The sequence below is a fragment of the Chelonia mydas genome, chromosome 2 (genome assembly GCF_015237465.2).
Source record: "Chelonia mydas isolate rCheMyd1 chromosome 2, rCheMyd1.pri.v2, whole genome shotgun sequence".
Classification (NCBI taxonomy): Eukaryota; Metazoa; Chordata; order Testudines; family Cheloniidae; genus Chelonia; species Chelonia mydas.
The window spans coordinates 36,686,680-36,707,207 of record NC_057850.1 but is presented as its reverse complement, the minus strand read 5'-3'; the positions used below and the strand labels follow the sequence as shown (position 1 = coordinate 36,707,207).

Sequence of the window (20,528 nt, the reverse complement as noted above, 5' to 3'; positions counted from 1 at the left end):
CAACAGAGCCCTGCACCTTCACAAATTCTCTCTGTTATTGCATACAGGGACATTAAAAAAATTATCTTCCATTATGACTGATCAAATGACTATACCGGCCTAAATTTAACCTCTTGTCCCTTTCCTCCTTATCAGGCACAGACCTAGAAATTAATCACAAGGGCAAAGAATAATGACAGGTTTCAGAGTAGCAGCTGTGCTAGTTTGTATCCGCAAAAAGAAAAGGAGTACCTGTGGCACCTTAGAGACTAACAAATTTATTTGAGCATAAGCTTTCGTGAAGTGAGCTGTAGCCACAGGTACTCCTTTTCTTTTTAAGGGCAAAGATGTGTACATTAGCGAGATAAACGGAACCAGGGAATAGCCACAGATACCAGGAGAATTACTGCCTTCAGGTCAGCAGTCTATAACATCTTGCTGTCTTGGGAGTGTTCTTTTGGTTGACAACACGAAGAGATCCTGCTGGAACCTGGAATGGCTCTGATGGGCCAAATGCTCCTAGATCTTTAAAGCCAATAATACGCTCTCCATGGACAGCGCAGCAGACTATCACACACACTAGAAGAACTTATTGTCCAACTCCTTTTTAGCTTTCAAATTTAGAAGGGTTGGGAAAAAGTGAACATTTCTTTGAAAAGTGAGAGGATTTGGGCACATACAAGGCAAAAACCTTGTTTTCAGTTTTAGAAGCTTTCAAAGTGTCTCAAAAAAAATCCATAACTGACTCACTGGCAAGCAGAGGTTTACGCACTGCAATGCAGTAGAACTAGGCTCTGCAGTAATCTTGCTTCCTACACAAACAGAAAACTGAATGCATCGTAAGTGCCACAGGGACTTATGGGACCAGGACTAATAAGTGATCTTGGGATCCAGTCTCCTCTCCATGCACTCAGTTTTCAATAATATTAAACAGGTTTTATGTACATGTATATACAGAATTGGGAGAACATGTTTCATTATGTTAAAGGCCAATTCCCAGAGACACATAAGGGACAGGTTACTGAGGGCAGGGGATTTGTTCAATAGCTATCAATGGTTGCAGGGAGAACAAAATATGAAAAGGAATGTGGCCTACAGGAAACTAGTGCAGACTTATCAGCTCTGGAGCCCTTAAGACTCAGCCACAGAGACTGTGTCAAATACTCCCAGTAGGGAGCAAACAGTGAGTAACATTACCACAATCCACTAGGTAGTAATGAGGGTAACACACTGTGCCCAAGAAGCCAAGACACTCATATAGATGCTGGGGGAGCAGTGGCTCTACTGCATTCTCTCCCTGACCGGAAACACCACAGAGACCAGTGGGGTGAGGTTCTTTCTCTAGGGGGCTGAGGGAGAAGCCACTCTATCTTACATGTTTCCCTCAGCTCTTGGTAGATTTCCAAGAATCCTCACGCCTGGCAGTGGGTATCCAAAGCTCTGCACAGCTTTTCAGACATCCATAAGTTTAAGGGATGAAACCCCTTGCTAGATGCACAAAGAGCAAACCCTGCCCTGCACAACAGCATGATTCTGAGAAAATGCGGAGAGTGCATATTCTGTTTCCTATCATGAGCCAAGGTATGGAGACCAAGCTTACGCCTACAAAATAAAACGAGAGCTCCAAAGACACTAGATTATATTGTTCAGACATAATTTAAATCATTTCAGGCTTTGCAATAACACAAGGAACTAGCAAGCCATAGACATTTCCCCATCCATTTCTTTAGGAAGTCTGGGATGGCCAGGACCATCTTTTGAACTGTGTTACTGAAACTATAAAAATATTTCACACATGACTTGAATAAAGATTGTAACAGGACTTTGGTATCTTATGCTTATGTAGAGGACCTGAGCAAATCTATATACAAAACAGTGAATATCCTGGACTAAAAATCAAGTATCTTAATTTAAATTATAACACTGGATAAATGCTTAAAAAAAATTCTCCTCATACCACCAAGCTGATAATGATACAAGTAGAAAAGAGGTTGCCTTTCCCCAAACAGCTGACATTCAGGTTGTAACATTTTCTCCTTCCATGTGAACGTCCTGCTCATGAAATATGCTGAATTGAGAGCTCCAGAATTTGTAGTTCTCTATTTAATCAAAGAACAGGTACAGCCACAGGTGCAAGCTTTCCCTCAATGCCCCACGAATGTGTCTCCCTCCAGACTGGACAGGGCACCTCTACGAGAAAGAGTAGTTCTACTTCCATGTCTGCTAAATCCTTCACCTCTTTGCTCAGACTCTGAACAAGGGGTTACTGAACTATTATTCTGATAGTTTTTGTGATGTGGACACCTGTCCACCAGGAACTAGACTGACATGACTGACTTACTTCACATAGTTCAGATGGTAACTACAGTAGAACCCCGTTTATCTGACCCTCCATTATCTGGCATTCCTATTAACTGAACAACCAGCCCACACCAGTCCAGAAGCAGGAGATCTCTCATGTGGCCACTAGATGGCGCTGCAGCCTCGTACTTTTCCATTCTCTGGATTATCCAAATTTTCCAATCTGGCCAGAGGTCCCAATTAAATCAGATAAATGGGGTTCTGCTGTACTTTGTCACTGCCAATCGGGGCTGGATTGTTACTGTTATTCCTTCTACACCAAATCACACTATGTCAAAGCCATCCCTTCAATTTGTGCCTATACTGTAGCAGTTACCTGTGATATAAACAACTAAAATACACACACACGCTAGGTTGTACTACAGATCACACATCACCATTTATACAGCACTCACTAGTTAGGGGTTGATAGTCACAGTATACTACAGTGTTGATAGAATAATTTAAAAACACTGTAGTATATTCTGACTATGGTCTGATAATTCCATTGTAATGGTGTGATGTTGCACATTGAGCATGCTATTCTACAGATGACCATCACCATAGTATCTGGGTTCTCAATGGTATAAGGCTCAAGTAAAAAAAAATATACCTCAAGGGGGAAGAAAACAGTACAATACACCATCTTACATTACAAATATACTGGTGAAACTCAGAAGGATGGGAGAGTATAGAATATCCAGCAGAATGGATAAAATAAAGAAGATGTGTAGAAATTGATATTTCAGTGTCAGATGCTGATCACAACCCCAGTGGAACAAGGGGTTAAAGATGGTGTAAGTCTGCTTACTGTTAAGGCACTTATATGTAAGTAGCAGCAATTAGGTAGGTTGAGATTTGACCACCACCAAAGACTTTTTCCTTCCCTGTCTCGTTACAGGCTCAAGTTTTAAATACAGATCCACCTGATTTATAATATTACAAATCAAATCTTATATGAAGGATATTTTCCTTTGAACGCTTGCTGCTATTACTGATAGGCCAGGTATGGTATGCGTCATGAAAGCTGCTTGACCTAGATCACATGTTAACAGGGAAATCCAAGCAAATTGTATCACTTGATCTGATAAGATCATACCATAATCATATCGGATACCCCACTAAACACACACCACTCCTTCCTCTACCAATGTTTTTGAAGCAGTGGAGAAGTGTACTATATCATAGGGACAAAGTGGAAGCACTGTTCTAGATTCACGAATTTACATTTTAAAAGTTGTCAGAAAAGTTTATAGGAACGTATTTACATGCAGTGTTACCTCATCTGGGTTCAAGATTAAAATACTGCAAAGTGAGGCACAGATACAAATTAAGAAATAATTAACTTAACTATAGCACAGTAAAACACTTATTGCAGCTGTTATAAATATAAAGGGAAGGGTAAACCCCTTTAAAATCCCTCCTGGCCAGAGGAAAACTCCTCTCACCTGTAAAGGGTTAAGAAGCTAAAGGTAACCTCACTGGCACCTGACCAAAATGACCAATGAGGAGACAAGATACTTTCAAAAGCTGGGAGGAGGGAGAGAAACAAAGGGTCTGTGTGTCTGTCTTTATGCTGTTTTTGCCGGGGGGCGGGGGGGAGACCAGGAATGGAGACTTAGAACTTTTAGTAAGTAATCTAGCTAGGTACGTGTTAGATTATGATTTCTTTAAATGGCTGAGAAAAGAAATGTGCTGAATAGAATAACTATTTCTGTCTGTGTATCTTTTTTGTAACTTAAGTTTTTGCCTAGAGGGATTCTCTGTGTTTTGAATCTAATTACCCTGTAAGGTATCTACTATCCTGATTTTACAGAGAGGATTTCTTTACTTCTATTTACTCCTATTTCTATTAAAAGTCTTCTCGTAAGAAAACTGAATGCTTTTTCATTGTTCTCAGATCCAAGGGTTTGGGTCTGTGGTCACCTATGCAAATTGGTGAGGCTTTTTATCCAACATTTCCCAGGAAAGGGGGGGGGTGCAAGTGTTGAGAGGATTGTTCATTGTTCTTAAGATCCAAGGGTCTGGGTCTGTAGTCACCTAGGCAAATTGGTGAGGCTTTTTTACCAAACCTTGTCCAGGAAGTGGGGTGCAAGGTTTTGGGAAGTATTTGGGGGGAAAGACGTTTCCAAACAGCTCTTCCCCAGTAACCAGTATTTGTTTGGTGGTGGTAGCAGCCAATCCAAGGACAAAGGGTGGAATATTTTGTACCTTGGGGAACTTTTTGACCTAAGCTGGTAAAGATAAGCTTAGGAGGTTTTCATGCAGGTCCCCACATCTGTACCCTAGCGTTCAGAGTGGGGGGGGGGAACCTTGACAGCAGCCATTTAAAAAAAAAGTCACCAGTCCAGTTTCATCCAATGGTCACAACAACATGACTCAAACAAGCTCTTTATAGTATATCCCTTTAAGAAGCCGCATGAATTTCTGAGAGGACATTTTTACATGGTGCAAAGCAAAAAAATATATACACTATAGATTACAACCTACATATTGTACAGCTAAATTATAGACTATTCAAGTGTAAATTTATAACTTCACACAAAGTAGGAAGTCAGAAAAAAAAAAAAAAAACTTAGTAGACTCCAGAAGAAATACAGAAAAACTTCCCAACAAAAAGTGAGATGGGGGAGGGGGAAAGTCAAGATGCTCTCTGAAGAGAGATTAGAAATCTGCATCCAGAGTGAAAACATTGTCCGTTGTTTCTGCCATAACTGCAAAGCGCTGATACTCTGAAACCCGCTTCTCAAAGAAATTTGTTTTTCCTTCCAGTGAAATATTCTCCATGAAATCAAAAGGGTTTTCTGCTTGAAAGACCTGAGAAAAGTAAACTTTATTAAATTGGAGTTCCTGAAATGACAACATGATGCTCCTATAAATCCTCATATGCATAATCCACAAAATGATGTTACTTACCTGTAACTGGGGGTTCTTCAAGATTTGTGGTCCCCATGTGTATTCCACACATGGGTGCGTGTGTGCTCCATGTGCCTGAAACTGGAGATCTGTAGCAAGTAGTGTCCTTTGGTCCATGCATGAATTGCTCTCCTTGTGCTCCAAACCGAGGGCAGAAAGGGTGGCATGGACAGACACCTTTCCAGTTCCTTCTCTTACCATGAATTAGATCCACATCCAAAGCAAAGGGGAAGGAGGGCGGGTAGTGGAATGCAGATAGGGACCACACATCTCAAAGAACCTCCAGTTAAAGGTAAGTAACTTCCATTTCTTCTTCAAGTGCTGGTCCCTATATATATTCCACATGAGTGACTGGTAAGCAATATTCAAAGAGGAGGAAAGTGCGAGGATACAGTTGGTATGGATATTATAACACTACTGTGCCCACTGCTGCATCTACCAAGGAAGCCCAGCCTAGGGCAAAATGCTTTATAAAAGGTGTGGCTGGAGGCCCAGATAGCAGCTTTACAAACATCCAGCATTGATACAGCTCAAAGAGATGCCACTGAGGTTGCTTGTGCTCTCATAAAGTGGGCCCTCATACCCATCTGGGCGAGTTACACATGCCAACTGATGAGACAGAATAATGCATCCAGAGATCCACTTAATGAGTCACCGGGTCAGTAACGTTTGTCCTTGTGAGCGCTCTGTTATGGCGACAAATATTTTTGGTGTTTTCCCATTCAGTTTCGTTCTTTGTAGATAAACAGGCCTTGGTCTTTTGACACTGAGGGAGTGTAGTCTTTTTTTTTTGCTGGACACATGAGGTTTTGGGAATAATATTGGTAAGTGAGTAAGCTGGTTCATGTGAAACTCTGAAGAGAGACTTTCTCTGTGATATATGATATATGGCAGGTCAGCCATGAGTGCACCCCATTCATTCACCCATCTGGCTGACTTGATTGCAAATAAGAAGGCAACCTTCATGGAAAGGTGTTACGTGGAACATGTGACCATCATTTTGAAAGTAAGAGCTGAGAGTACCAAGCTGAGGTCCTATGTAGCATGGGTACTTGTCACTGGTGGGAAAGTCTTAATGAGTCCTTTGAGGAATCAAATTGTGGCAGGGTGAGTAAAGATAATGTGGCTTTTCACTGGATGAGGGAAAGCACTGACTGCTGCCAGGTGGACTTTCAGCTAGCCAATGGAAAAACCTGACATCTTGAGGGACTGGAGATAGTCTAAAATGGCAGTGATACCCGCCAATTCTGGTGAACACTGTTTACATTGTGACTAGATAGAGAAAGGCCTCCATTTAGCTAGAGAGCATTTTCTAGTGGAGATTCTTCTGCTGTGATTAAGAATATTTCAGATAGCCTCTGAATATGAATGTTTCAGGTCTGATGACCATCCAAATACCAGGCCATGAGACGAAGAGAGTCTGGGTTGCAATCTCTGATCCTGCCCTTCTCCTGATCCAGAAAAGACTGTATATAGGTAGGAGGATGGGATGACATTCATAGGAGGCCCACAAGCAAAAACGTCTAGGCCAATTGGATACAATGAGGATAACCTTGGCCCTGTTGTGGCAAATTTTCTATAGGACCTGAGGTAGCGGGGGATGGGAGGAAAGACGTACCTTAGATGGTCAGTCCAGGATAACAGAAGGGCATCACCCCTGCAGCCTCAGCCTAACGTTGCTCTGCAACTGAAGAGATTGAATTTCTTGTTTGTCTGGGAGGGGAACAGGTCCCAAGGGTGTTTCCCACTGGGTGAAGATTTCAGTCAAGACAGAATTGTGTATTTCTCACTCATGGCCTGCTGAGATTTTCTGCCAATCTTCTGCACACTAGGTAAGTATGTCACCAACAGCAAGATATTCTCCTTGATGCACCAGTCTCATGAATTCAGTACCTCTATACACAAAGGAAGCGATCTCGCTCCAGCCTGTTTGTTTACACAAAAGACAGTCAATCATGTTGTTTGACATTAGCTGGATATGACAGAACCATATGAGGGGGAGGAATGCATTACAGGCAAGGTGAACTGCCCTCCTCTCCAGTAGATTTATATGCATTCTGGTCTCACATGGGAACCATGTGCCTTGTGCAGTGTGACTGTCCATATGGGCTCCCCATCTTAGGGATGCATCTATGATTATGGTTGCATCGGGTAGGGGTGGAAGAAAGGGGACTCCCGCTCACATCTGGTCTGATTTTGTCCACCATACAAGAAAGGCTCTGATCTTTTACAATATTGTTACCCTGGTATTCATGTTGTCCTTGTCCGGTGAATAAACAGACCAAAACCAGGCCTGCAGGCAACAGAGATGGAGTCTGATAAATGGTGTTAAATACACACACGCAGCCATGCGGATTAGTAGGGAAAGACACACTCCTCAATGTAGTGTGAGGTCTGAGGGTGATTGGTCATGGCCTCAAATCTGTTTATAGGGAGACAGCCTTTACTGAGGACGAGTCTAAGGCTGGTCCTATCAAATCTATAGTGTTGGTGGGGGGAGTGGAATTTTCTTTCTTTATACAGACTCCCAATGACGTCAGAAATGGCGTAAGGACAAGGTCACTGACTGGGCTTCCTGACTTGTTCAGCATGTTAGTAGCCAGACAGTGTAGCTGTTATGCCTCATCTGGGCTGCCACCACTGAGAAGACTTTTGGGAAGACCTTGGGTTCTCACCATCCCATATGGGAGAACTCTGAACTGGTAGTGTCTTGTCCTACCATGAATCTTAGAAACTTTCTGTGGTACCGATGAATATCCACATGAAAGTAAAGATCTTTCATGTTGAGGGTTGCAAACAATGTGTTCTTCTCCAGAGAGGAAATTATTAATGCCAGTGTTACCATGTGAATTCTGATTTGTGAATAAAGACAGACATTTAGCTGGCATAGATCAAGAATTGGTCTCCATCCTCCATATTTCTTGGGAACTATGAAATATGGGGAGTAGACCCTCTTTCCTTGATGTTGGGATGGCACCTGTTCTATGGTGCCTCTCTGAAGGACAAAGTTCACCTCCCGACGAAAGATCTTCTCACGAGAGTGGTCCCTGAGAAGATGATTTGTGATAGGGAGGTGAGACAAACTATGTTGCGTAACCTGCGTGGATGATCTCTAATACCCACTTGTATGTTGTTACTGCCCTCCAGTTGTGTTTGAAGTGGGCATCAGCCACCAAAGATCTGCAGGGCAGTACAGCATGGCATCAATATCAGCATGCAATTCTCAATGAAACCCTTGGATAATGGGTGAGGGCAGACAGTGGTTGCAGAGTTGGAGGAAGCTGCATACCTGGATGTTTGAACTCTCCGTCATTTGCGAGGTGATTTGTGAGGGCACTGGTGATAAAGTGGCGGAGAGCTGGGGGGTGTGGGGGAGAGGCTTGGGGCTATAAGTTTGCTTGTGGAGCTCTCTCTTCAGAGCCAGGGTATAAATCTCCAGGAAGCAGAGTTGTTCTAGAGTCCTTAAGAGAGCATAGTGTAGCCATACGGCTGAAGCTGCTGACTCATTGCTCTTCTTACTGAAGAGATTATACTCAAAAGGCAAATCCTCAGTGGTATTATGGACCTCTGTGGAGAACTAAGAAGTAAAAATATGTTCCAGAGAGGTAAAGGTTTCAGTTCTTCCTGGAGTTCCAGGAGTCCCTGAGGTGGGGACCGATGGATCTGGGGCCGAGCCTCCAATGCTCTTGAACTCAGAGTGTGCCAGAATCACTAACTCCCAGGTGTACAGTGTAAAGCTCCCGGACAGGGACAATCTGTCCTGTGGGAAGGAGTGGGAATCAGAACTGTTAGAGTCTTCTTCCTTTGCACCTTTCCTTCTTGGACAGAAGGTTTGTGCAAACCTAATTCCTAAGGACCAGCGAATGAGGACTTACCTAACTTAGACCAAGATGGAAGGAATCCTTTTTCATAGAGGCAAATCTGGATGGAGCTCTCTCTTTATGCCTATACTTATGTTCCCTACTTTTATGAGAAGGTTTCTTACGCTTAATTGTTTTGACCCCTAGTCCAGAGCTTTTACTCAGCAGGGGCACAACTCACAACAAGGCAACTATACCGAGGTTCTCCCCAGCCTGCATCTGACTGAGATCTCAGGGCCAGCTCCATGAGGTGCTTCCACAGACGGAGCTCTCATTCCTCACAGGTTTGAGGAGAGAAACTGTGGCCGATGTTGCACCCCAAGTCAGTAAAGGAAGTGCTAGTGTTCATTGCTGAAGCAGAAGGAACCAGGGCGGGAGATACAGTTCTTGAACTCTGGGACTCTTGGCATAGTCCTTTTCCACAGGGAGAAGCTCCCAAGAACTAAACTAACTAGACTAGCTATGAAAATACTAACACACTTAAACACTAGGTCTAAACTTACTAAAAACTATTTACAATATATAATTACAGACATTGTAAGCAGAGGAAGATCAAAGTGGACACAAAGAATTCAAACTAGGCAGTGGTAAGAAGGAACTGGAGAGGCATTGGTCCGTGCCACCCTTTATGCCCTCAGTTTGAAGCATGAGGAGAGCAACTGCAAATGTGAGGACCAACAGACGCTACTTACTACAAATCTCCGGTCTCAGGCACTGGAAGCACATGCGTGCCCATGTGTGGAATACACATAGGGACCAGCACTCGAAGCAGCAGCACCCACTTACTGGTAACTTCCCTTGGTAAAAATAAAACAGGAATTCTCCAGCTTCTCATAGATAATATCTAGACTGGTTCTCCCCTCCTCAAACCACCAACCCTGGCAACCAGCAAGGAAGCATGAAATATCTCAGGAAACAAGATATTAGAATAGACTTGGCTCTCATTCCACTAAAGCAGTGCAATATAAATGTTTACTTTTCACACCCCTGAGAGCGCCGCTCTACCCTGTATATTGATTAATGTTTTTTTACTTGGGGTTTGTACCAATGAATGCATCCAGCACAAAAAACTCTGTGCAACCCTTAACTTATTTCTCAGAGGTTCACTTCTTTCTGTGTGTAATTAAAGGATTTATCCTCAGAAAGTTCTCCTGTCAGCATTATTAACAGATCTGTTTTCCTCAGAGTAACAGTATTTTTTAAAGGTCACTTTCTTCCACCTAAGCAAATTCAGCGTTTTACTGACCACCCAAGAGATGGGCATGCTAATCTGTTAACCTTGTGCAATAAATATAAGCGGTTCTACTTCATTATAGCTTCGTAGAACCAGAGCACCTGAATGCAACACACACTTCCAATTTAAATCCAAGTAGTAATTACAGGGCAACTCTGGCCAGAGAAACAATGGTTTCATCTGTTCCAAATAATGAAATCTGTATATTGACATTGTTCTCTGTGTGAGATACAGCAGAACGCACAAGTGCGATACCCACACCTGTGGTAAATTAGTGCAGCACACAGACAACTTTGCTTGGCCATTTTAACAGGCCAGTATTTCTTGGAAGGGTCATCTCTCTCAACTTTCTTACCTTAGGGAACCCAAGTTCTGTAAGTAACCGGTCTGCCACAAATTCAATGTACCGTTTCATCAAAGTGCAATTTATTCCAATCAGCCCTACTGGTAAAGCCTCTGTTAAAAACTCCTGGAGTAAAACACAACAGTGACATTTAAAGAAGGGACAGTGCAACTTAAGGGAAACAAATGGTATCTACTTGGTGTATCATTTGTGATGTTTTTATGAAATCAGACTCAGCAGTTGTTTACTACTTCAATAACTTGTATCACAAAAAACAGCAAATGTCTCCTGTTTTGATCAGCTCTTTGCAACTTTCTATATTTTAGTATTTATTTTGTGAAAGAGTCAGTGAGAACTTTCACGGGTGTTTTTACTATGTGACAGATCCAATTCTCACTAACGATCAATGGAAGTTTTGCCATTGAATTCAATGGGAGCTGGATCAGATCCTATGTGTAGCAACAAAAGAGTCTTACCTCTAGGTAAATGTGACTGAACATGAAAGAAAACCCACCTGTGCTGGCTTTAGCTTGTTCTAATCACTTGGCTAGTACTGTCAAAAAATCATCTCTGCCTTCTATTCTCTGTGACAATCAAGAGTACCAAGAGACTGATTGTAGGTGGTGTGTTGGAATTTTGCAGTGGTTTACATGTGTGGACTAGTAATTTATTAGGAATTCCAGAAATTCTACTAGAGCATCACCTTCTTTACACATGAAAATCCTCTTGTGCCATCAGTGACACTGTACTGATCAGTCTTGTCTGCTCACCTGCTCAATTTCAACTGCATTAACAATAATCTCCTTGACCCTCTCTTCTGAAGGCTTGTTCACTAAATAATTAAATATTAGACAAGCAAAGTCACAGTGCAGACCCTGAAATACAAAAGAATGAAAGAAGTTTAGTTTCTCCTGCCCCTCATGATTTGTTATTTAAAAACTTGTACTGATAATTGTCTCTCTGAGAGGAATAAGCTTCCTAACTTCCTGCTTCATGACAATCAGGGTGGATAAAAATCAATGATTAAAAAAAAATCAGTTTTTATTTAAATTGGATTTTTTTGATAAGTTTTTTCCTCAAAAAGCATTTTATCTAAAGATAAAGATACATTATAGCTCAAAGATATCTCATCATAGAATAGGGATTATAAATTCTGATTCTATAGTATGAGACAATATATTCATGTAATGTTTAAGAAAAGTTTTGTAAATGGTTCCAATAGTTCATGGATTAGGGACCCAATCTTATGGGATTCCAGGGGTTTCTGTATAGATTATTTAGGTTAATCTTTCTATCTACCCAATGGGACTCAGTGCTCAGTCTAGAAGATACCATCAGAGATGCTTAGTTTTGCAGTTCTCAAACTGTGGATTTGTGTCTCCAGAGATAACATGCTTGTTAACAGCAAAAATGTTTTTAAATAAATAATATACAGAGGTGAGAACAACAGACCTCAACCCTATTGTCCCTCTGCAAATCTGTGTACACAGAGTCAATCCCTTACCTCTCTCTGAAAGTGCAAAGTTTCAAAAAGTTCAATGAATAGAAGATTGTTGGGGGAGGAATAGATCTGAACAAGGGGAAGAAGCCTGGAGATAAACGTGAGAAGGGAGGGACAGGCAGTAGAAAGAGAAGTGAAACTGTTTGTGCAGCATATTTCAGAAGTCTTGAGGTCTTTCTGAGTGTAGCCTTCATTGATTTGAGATCCACCATACCATTCTCTCACGAGAAGGGAAAACCTATAATGGCAACAGGCCGTAAAAGAGACCCAGTTTGGGAATATTTTAATGAAGCTCCTCTACCTGTGGGTAAGACAGGCATGCATGCAAAATGCAAACAGTGTAACAAAGAAATGCAAGGCTTGGTTGCCCGAATGAAACATCATGAGAAGTGTTCCTTCTCAGGGGGAAGCTGCATTGAAGATGATGAAAGGAACATGTTTGAACATGCAGGATCTTCAGGTTGGTAGACTTCTTTATTTCATACTTCTTTCTTAAGGATTGCCTGTCTTCCTTCTGGACTATTCTTGAATTCTCATGTTTGAGCAATAAATATACTTGTTATTCTATGGTACTATCATTTTAGATGCAGTTGTGATAAAAAAATAAATAACTTAAATAGGCAGATCTTCCTTTTACAATTTCACCTTTAAAGTAGTACTGAGTGTCAGTGACTGTAATGAGTAATACTAAATGAGCAGTATGGTAATAATAATTAAATAACTGCATAGACTTATTTTGTTTAGGAGAATCCATCCTCAACATACAGGATTCTGAAGATACCATTCAAGATCACCATCATTTTCTACAGTTTCAGAGTTATCTGCCAATGATAACGTTTCAGTCACATCATGTATGTCACATAGCCACAGTATATCATCTGCAGCAAAAAGAAAAAAAATCTCCATCATTCAGAAACAACCATAGATAAGTTTGTGATAAGAACAAGCAGATTACAAAATGAGGTAATTGATGAAAAAACTGCCCTGTTTGTTTATGCAACAAACTTGCCTTTCCGTATGATTGAGAACCCACATTTCATTAACATGGTTCAGTCATTAAGACCAGGATACAGTCCACCCAACAGACAGATGTCGCAGGCAAATTGCTGGATTAAATGTATGAAAGAGAAATTGAGCAATGTGCAAAAGGTCTAGAGGATAAAATTGTTAACCTGAGTCTTGATGGGTGGAGCAATGTCCACAATGAGCCTGTTGTATGTGCTTGCGTGACAACAGAAGAAGGGAATGTCTTCCTTACAGAAACAATTGATACACTAGGAAATGCACACACAGCAGAATACTTACAAGAAGTAGTAAAAGCTCTAACAAACTGTTAAAAAAAATTCAAATGTCTAGTATGCAGCCTGGTCACAGACAATGCTGCAAATGAATCCAAGATGAGAAGAAATTTAGAAGAGAGTCCCAAGCTAATAACATACGGTTGCAGTGTTCATTTGATGCACCTCCTAGCCAAAGACTTCAGTATTCCAGAAATAAAGGCTAATGTTGCTGAAATTACAAAATACTTCCGTAACAACCAGTTTGCAGCAGCTGCTCTGAAAAAAGTGGGAGGAACCAAGCTAACTCTCCCACAAGACATGCGATGGAACTCAGTAGTGGACGGTTTTGAGCACTATATCAAGAACTGGCCTAATCTGATGACAGTTTGTGAACAAAATCGTGAAAAAATTGATGGCACTGTCAACATGTTCTCAACATTGGGCTTAAGAGAAATGTTGAACACATGCTGAGTACCCTGAAGCCTATTTCTGTAGCCTTGAACAAAATGCAGGGAAATCGCTGTTTTATTGCTGACACCGTTGAAATTTGGAAGGAACTGAGTGAGATCTTAAAAAGAGAAATATGCAATGACAGAGTTAAATTACAAGCATTAAAAAAACAAATGGGACAAGCACTATCTCCAGCTCATTTTCTTGCAAATACTCTCAGTACTCAGTACCAGGGTCAAAACTTAACTGCTGAAGAAGAGGAGTTGGCTATGACATGGACATCCAGCAATCATCCCTCCATAATGTCAACTATAATAAACTTCAGAGCTAAGGGTGAGCCATTCAAGAAATATGTCTGCTGACGATGTTTTAAAGAAAATCACACCAGTGAACTGGTAGAAGTCACTTAAGCACTTGGATTCAGAGACTGTTGAAGTGATAATCTCACTTTTAACAGCAGTAGCTTCTTCTGCCGGTGCAGAAAGAACATTTTCTTCCTTTGGACTACTTCATTCCAAATTGAGAAATCGTTTTGGCCCTGAAAAAGCAGGAAAGCTTGTTTTTCTTTTCCAGATTATGAACAAACAGGAAAATGAAGGTGAAGACGACTGAGATAGCTGCAGAAGCCAATATTTTAAGTTTCTCATGTTGACCTGGCTGACCGTCTATTTAATTTTTGTTTTTTAAAATATTTAACTAATTTAGTTAAAAACAATTTTAACAAAAACAAACCTGATTTTAAAAAAAATGAATGTTTAAATTCTAAAATTCATATGCTTGTTTTGTTAAAATATTACATGTTTGCTGTTGAAGAAAAAAAATCCAGAATAACGTCGTTGTTTTAGTTAAATAAAACAATTTAAATGTCTGTCTGGTGATGTTCTCCTCCTAATACAGCATGGCAAGAAAATCTTCCAAATGTTGATCATTAACCTGTTGAATTGGAGACAGTTCACCTCCCAATGACTTCATAAATATCTGCTTCAATTACCTTTGGTAAATTAAATAACCGAACAATCATTCATTTTCTGATATAGCTGTAAAACTAATCTGAAAAGTTTTCAAAATAAATCACTTTAAAAATGTATAGTGTGTACCTTCTAAAAAACTAAACCTACATCTATCTCTGAGTTGTGAAGACTATGTATTAAGGTTATGACAACCAACAAGAATGCACTTTTATCTAGAAATCCATGATTTAATTGAGTCTTCCTGACTAGATTAAATCAAATCCACCCTGATGGCAATGTTGTTGTAACTGTATTTCTCAAACCTTAAAAGGGCACTCATCTATACTGGGCAGAAATATAATTATTTAAAATCTACAAATCGTTATGTTGAAAAACAGAAGACAGGAAAAAGCAGCTGACTTTCTTCGATTTGCTGATATTAAGCATTTCTGAACAATCCTTTAATACAAATGGTATTTATGTGGAACCAAATTTAGTACTATCCTCCTGTTATGGATCATACTTTGTAATCATGTTATAGCACCAGACATTAGAAGTAGATTTGTGAACGCTCATGGTTTCAAGATATTTTAATTATCTTTATTAAGATTTTTTCCTCCTCTCACGTGCCCTCCGAGCTCTTGCAGAAAGGAGGAGGGTTAATTTAACAAAACAAGTTCTATTACTGGGATCAAATCTAACACTGAAAAATACATTTTCATGCAACATGCAGTTAGTGTGTAGGCTTCGTTGCCACAAGATTTCATCAAGGACATTAAGAATAAAAATAAAAGAGAACTGGATAGAATATGGACAATAAAAAAAAACAGAGCGACAACAGTGAAGATTAAAACAAATCAGCCAACCAAGAGTTTTGGAAGGGTTATAGGTTTCAGATAAGCCAACCGTGAATGGGCATTAGAAATAAAATTCCCAGAGGAAAATTTCTCTCTTAACTGCCTGTTGCAGGATTTCTTGCACATTCCTTCAGTTCAACAGTTGCTGCCCACTGTCAAAGAGATAATACTGCACTAAATGGACTACTAGCATGAGCCAGTCTGGCACTTTCATTATGTTACCTGATATTTTAATGGATTTTGGCAAATTTTTAAGATCTGTGGCTCTCCCGCTTAAAAGAAAATGACTGCTTGTGCATTCCCCAAATAACCGTGCATTACGTGGTGCCCACAATCTATCTAACCAGTTCATCAAAACAATTCACATTTTCTTTCCTTTACAGGATTTTTATTGCTATTTTATCATTTTAGTTTTGTACTGATCCTCTCCCAATACAGATGCCTTGTGCACTTGTACTTCTATTGCAATAACTATCTATTTAATTACAATTATGCCATTGGAAATTGAACTGGAAAACTATGGGTTTTTTTGGTGCTGAATGACATGCCACAAATGGGCAGTTGGACTTATTGTATTTAGCATCCTACATCACATTAACCTGAAAGTGAGTTTTACAGAAAACTTCTGCTGAAAACCACACACATATTGATTGCATGAAAAAGGTTACAATGACTTCTAGGAATAAAAAATGAAACTGGATCTTATTAGTGGACATGAAGTAGAATTTATTTTCCAAAGCATTAAAGTTGCCTCAGGCTTGAGCCATACCTTGCTTTATTTTCCAGTCCTATCATGTACTTCAATAATTCTTTCATCATAATATAGCTTCCTTCTAAATTAGAGTAAATGAGAGCTACTGGCTATTTTCCTTGAGATGGAATCCTTTACCATTTTAAGCCAATGCCAGTAGATTCAACCATTGCTATGTTGATCTTGCAAATTAATCTGTTCTTCAGCTTCTACAGTGCTCCACATTTTAAACATGATGTATTTTTCCAACAGCACCTTAACTGTGCAAGGCCCCGCCCATGAGGAGCCGTCACTACAAGATGGGGTGAGGAGGGAGTAGGAGGATACATGTTACTACAGTGATTGGCATATGCAATATCAGAAAGATACTGGCAGGTGCAGCCTTACAAATATATTACAAGCCACCATACTTTTTAATCTCTTAAAAAATATTTGAAGTTAAAAAGTGTTCCCCACTAACAGTGCCAGTAAGATAGAACAGCAGTTGTTCCACTCCACAAGATATATTTACAGCATGTTACTAGAGGAACAAGAAGGGGAGCAAGGTCAGCTACTTCTGTAGAAATACCCCCTACACTGGACCAAGCACTGCAGAAGGCCCTGTGCAAGTACTGTGTTCTGTAACTTGAGAGAGCTACAGAAGCGGACAAGGCAACCTGTACCATCCACCACCTGAGTGCTGTGGTAGAAGCCAGTGCAAAGCCAATTGCATTCATAGACACACTCGGACCCTAGGGTGAGCAGGCTGCACCTCCATTGTAAAACTAGAGGACACAGGCTGCACTGTAGAATCGCATGTATGTGACTACCCCTGGCTGGCAGTGCAGTCCAGTACACGTGCACACCTGCTGCTCTCTGCTGTCTATTTGACTTCTGCTGCCCTCAGTGCTGGAAGCTGAACACTGTGCTGGCTCAAGTCTGCTCTCTCCCATTATTCGCCATCGCTTTGTTTCTTGTGCCATGTGTCTCCAGTTCCTTCCTTACTCACATTGTGAGTTAGGATTTTTTTTTCATCTTATTTCTTTTCCTTTTAAGATGATTTAGGTGAATAGTTTTATTCAGGATGTTGATTATTCTTGCCTGGGAACATGGTGGTATTTAAGCTCTCCTACATTCATTCAACATCTGCCCAGTGGTAATTTATTTCTCAATCTTGTTCCTACCCCTTCTCCCTTTAAACGTGTTCTAAAAATAGCCTACTCCCTCACAGGATTTCAGTGCTCCTGCAGTTCCCAGTAATGTCAAAGTTTGCAGACTCAGGGCTACATGCTGCACTGTGTGGAAGAGTGACCACCAGCAGAGAGGGTGGGTCTTCCTGATGCTGCCACCATCCACTGCCTCTGTCACTGCCTCAGCCGAGCTATGGCTGAACGGGTGAGAGGATACTGTGGGCGTGGCTTAAAGTTAATGGACAGGTCAACCAGTTCCTTCACCCAGTCAAGATGCTGCACCTGTCCATGTAACAAGCTCTGGCAGAATCCTACTATGCATGTCAGGGTAGGCTGGGTTTCAGAGAGCTGACTCAGGCCTTTGCCCTCTTCCAGCCTCAACAGCAGTAACATGTCAAAACAGCTCCATCTTGCCAGCAACTCACCTTCTCTGCCCTGCTGGATTTCCCCTTCCTTCACTGGTGTTTGCGCCCCCCAACCTTCTGCATCCACTTACCTGCTTTCTCCCTTTTCCCCCGTGAAACCCCACCTCTCCAGCACCTGATGCAATTCTTCCTTTCCTCTCCCACAGCTGCTGACAGAGGTGGATGAAGCATTGCCCTTATTGGCATGGCTATTAAGCTCTGCTCAAAGTGTGTGTGGGCAGCAGCTCTAGGGTGAAGAGGGGAACATGCAAAAAAAATGGTGCCTCTCCCCTCTGGCCCGGGGATTCACTGAGAGCCCAGCCACGCGCTGCTCTCAGCTAGAGGAGCATCCCCCCCCCCAGCCAAATGTAACGTTCCACATATTACCTCATCTCGGCTAATGAGCTCATTGGAGAATGTCAGTCCAGGCATCAGACCCCTCTTCTTCAGCCAAAATATAGCAGCAAAAGAACCTGAGAAGAAGATCCCTTCCACGGCAGCAAAGGCAACCACTCTCTCCCCTGTTTAATACAATACACTGGCAATTAAGACTCAGAAAAATCAAATTTGCTTCTAGTTTGTCAGTCGTGCAGCTTACATTAGACACACACTGATACTGAACAGCATGAAATCATCATCCACTTAGGTACCATATTTTATATTCCATCACATAGGATCCCACAACATGCATGTACGTGCATACATCATCATTTACCCACCAATGAAATGCAGCCACTTTTGGGGTGAAACAGGACAGCTATTAAAAGTGTTCAACACACAGCAGTTTAGACCAGGAAGAGAGGAAAAATAGCACATCCAATTGAAAGTAAAGGGAGAATTTCAGAAGGAAGAATTTAATTGCTCAAACTGAAATCTGGCCAGGACATCAGGCCTCATCTGGCCAGGACATCAGGCCTAATACCCCTGTTCCTCTTAGCAGAAGGTGGCTGTGACTAACTGACAAGATTGGGAAACAGACTTCCTATGGGAGCCTAATCTGTCTGGGTCTCAGGTTCCTACACAAAGGGAAAAGTATTCTCCTACCTGACAGAGGCAAGACAATTCATTAAGATTTGTGAAGTACTCTGCTTCTTATAGCTTCTTCCATCTGGGAAGTTAGAGCATTATTATTTTGACTCTTGCAAAAATAGCTGAAACTCTTTAATGACCACAAATGATCTGAATCTGTTTTATGCCTTAGCCTAATGACAGCACCACCCACTGCCCAGTAGCCACTGATTCCACAAAGGCTATTGATGTTAACTGCAGAGAACAGTGCCACCTACTGAATCCCCAGCACCACTTCCTGCATCATCAGGAGTGCTTCTTGGAGATCTCTCATCCAGGTAATGACTAGCCTAAGCCTGTTCAGCCTCTGAGATTTAACAAGTTCAAAGCCCAAGGAGTTATAGCTGTGCATGTAAACCCATACACTGAGAGGCTTAAAGGCATTTACCCAGAAAAAAATCTACACACGTGCAGGAGATTTAGTATAATCTCAAGAGCAAATACAGAAATACTTAATGATTTGTTATGTTCAAAATTCACCAGAATACTTTAATCTTAAAAAGGCCTAATCAGAGCTGAATTAATGGTGAAATCCTATAAGGCACTGTACTTTGACATCCATATTATCAGCAGATGTATTCACAGTTAGAGTTGTTACAACTAATGCTAAAGGAATTTATAATCACTGGGTTGAGATTTTTGAAGTCTAACAGAAAAATTCTTAATACATAACTTGGATGCAGAAAAATTTGTTTTCCTTGTCTAACCTTTTAAGAGGTGCTCATTTATAAATGCTCCATTTTAGGAAATACATTTGCATATGGTACAATGGAAGTCCAAATATTCCTTTTCTATTACTTAATGCTTATGATAGCCGAACAGGCTAATCTCTTCAGCGGCCATTAATCTGAAATGGTTCCACTGCCTTTTTCGCACATAGGTTTAGTTTGCTGTGCAAGAAGAGTTATTCTTCTATCTGGTCAATTCCTTTCAACCGTTTTCTCTTTCCAACAGTGGCAGTGAAGGAACCAGAAAGACAAACAATGGAAGTGACTTGGGGAGATCCACCAAGGCCCCTGCAAGGGGAATGCAGAGAAGGGTGATTACGGACTCGTGAGAAAAGCTCATGATAAGGACAACCTGCACAACTCTAGTAATCAAGCTGCCTTGCAAACCAATCAGTGGAGCGTACGGGGGGTAAAAGGCACAACAGAGGTGGAATATTTTTCGTAATGGAGACATCACCCTGCAGCGAGCAATGGGGGAACGGCTAAAGGAAGAGGGTCTACGACGAGTCTTGAACCGCTACTCTATTTGCAATACCCCTTTAAATCACAATAAAGTATTTGTAACACATTCTGTGCATTAGCTGGGTGGCACAATGACTCAACTTGTCTTCCACATAGGATAGACCCAAACTTTCCTCCTCACATTCCCTTCCAGCCAAAAATATACATCATAATATTCTTCACGGCATTGCTCTCCT

At 41.1% G+C, this 20,528-nt stretch overlaps 1 protein-coding gene across 3 annotated transcripts in view; it reads right to left on the bottom strand.

Annotated features, from left to right (window-relative positions):
* Positions 1–4,670: 4,670 nt before the first annotated feature.
* RRM2B (ribonucleotide reductase regulatory TP53 inducible subunit M2B) overlaps positions 4,671–20,528 on the bottom strand; it is a 32,287-nt gene continuing 16,429 nt past the window's right edge. For 2 of the 3 annotated variants that reach the window (XM_037892179.2, XM_037892182.2), the window contains exons 6-10: positions 18,422–18,555; positions 14,352–14,441; positions 11,443–11,547; positions 10,685–10,798; positions 4,671–5,136 (exon numbers count right to left, since the gene is read on the bottom strand). In XM_037892179.2, coding sequence (XP_037748107.1) covers positions 4,984–5,136; positions 10,685–10,798; positions 11,443–11,547; positions 14,352–14,441; positions 18,422–18,555 — 596 coding nt within the window. In that variant the 3' untranslated portion in view covers positions 4,671–4,983. The remainder of the gene's footprint in view (positions 5,137–10,684; positions 10,799–11,442; positions 11,548–14,351; positions 14,442–18,421; positions 18,556–20,528) is intronic. The other variant, XM_037892180.2, reaches the window with a different exon arrangement.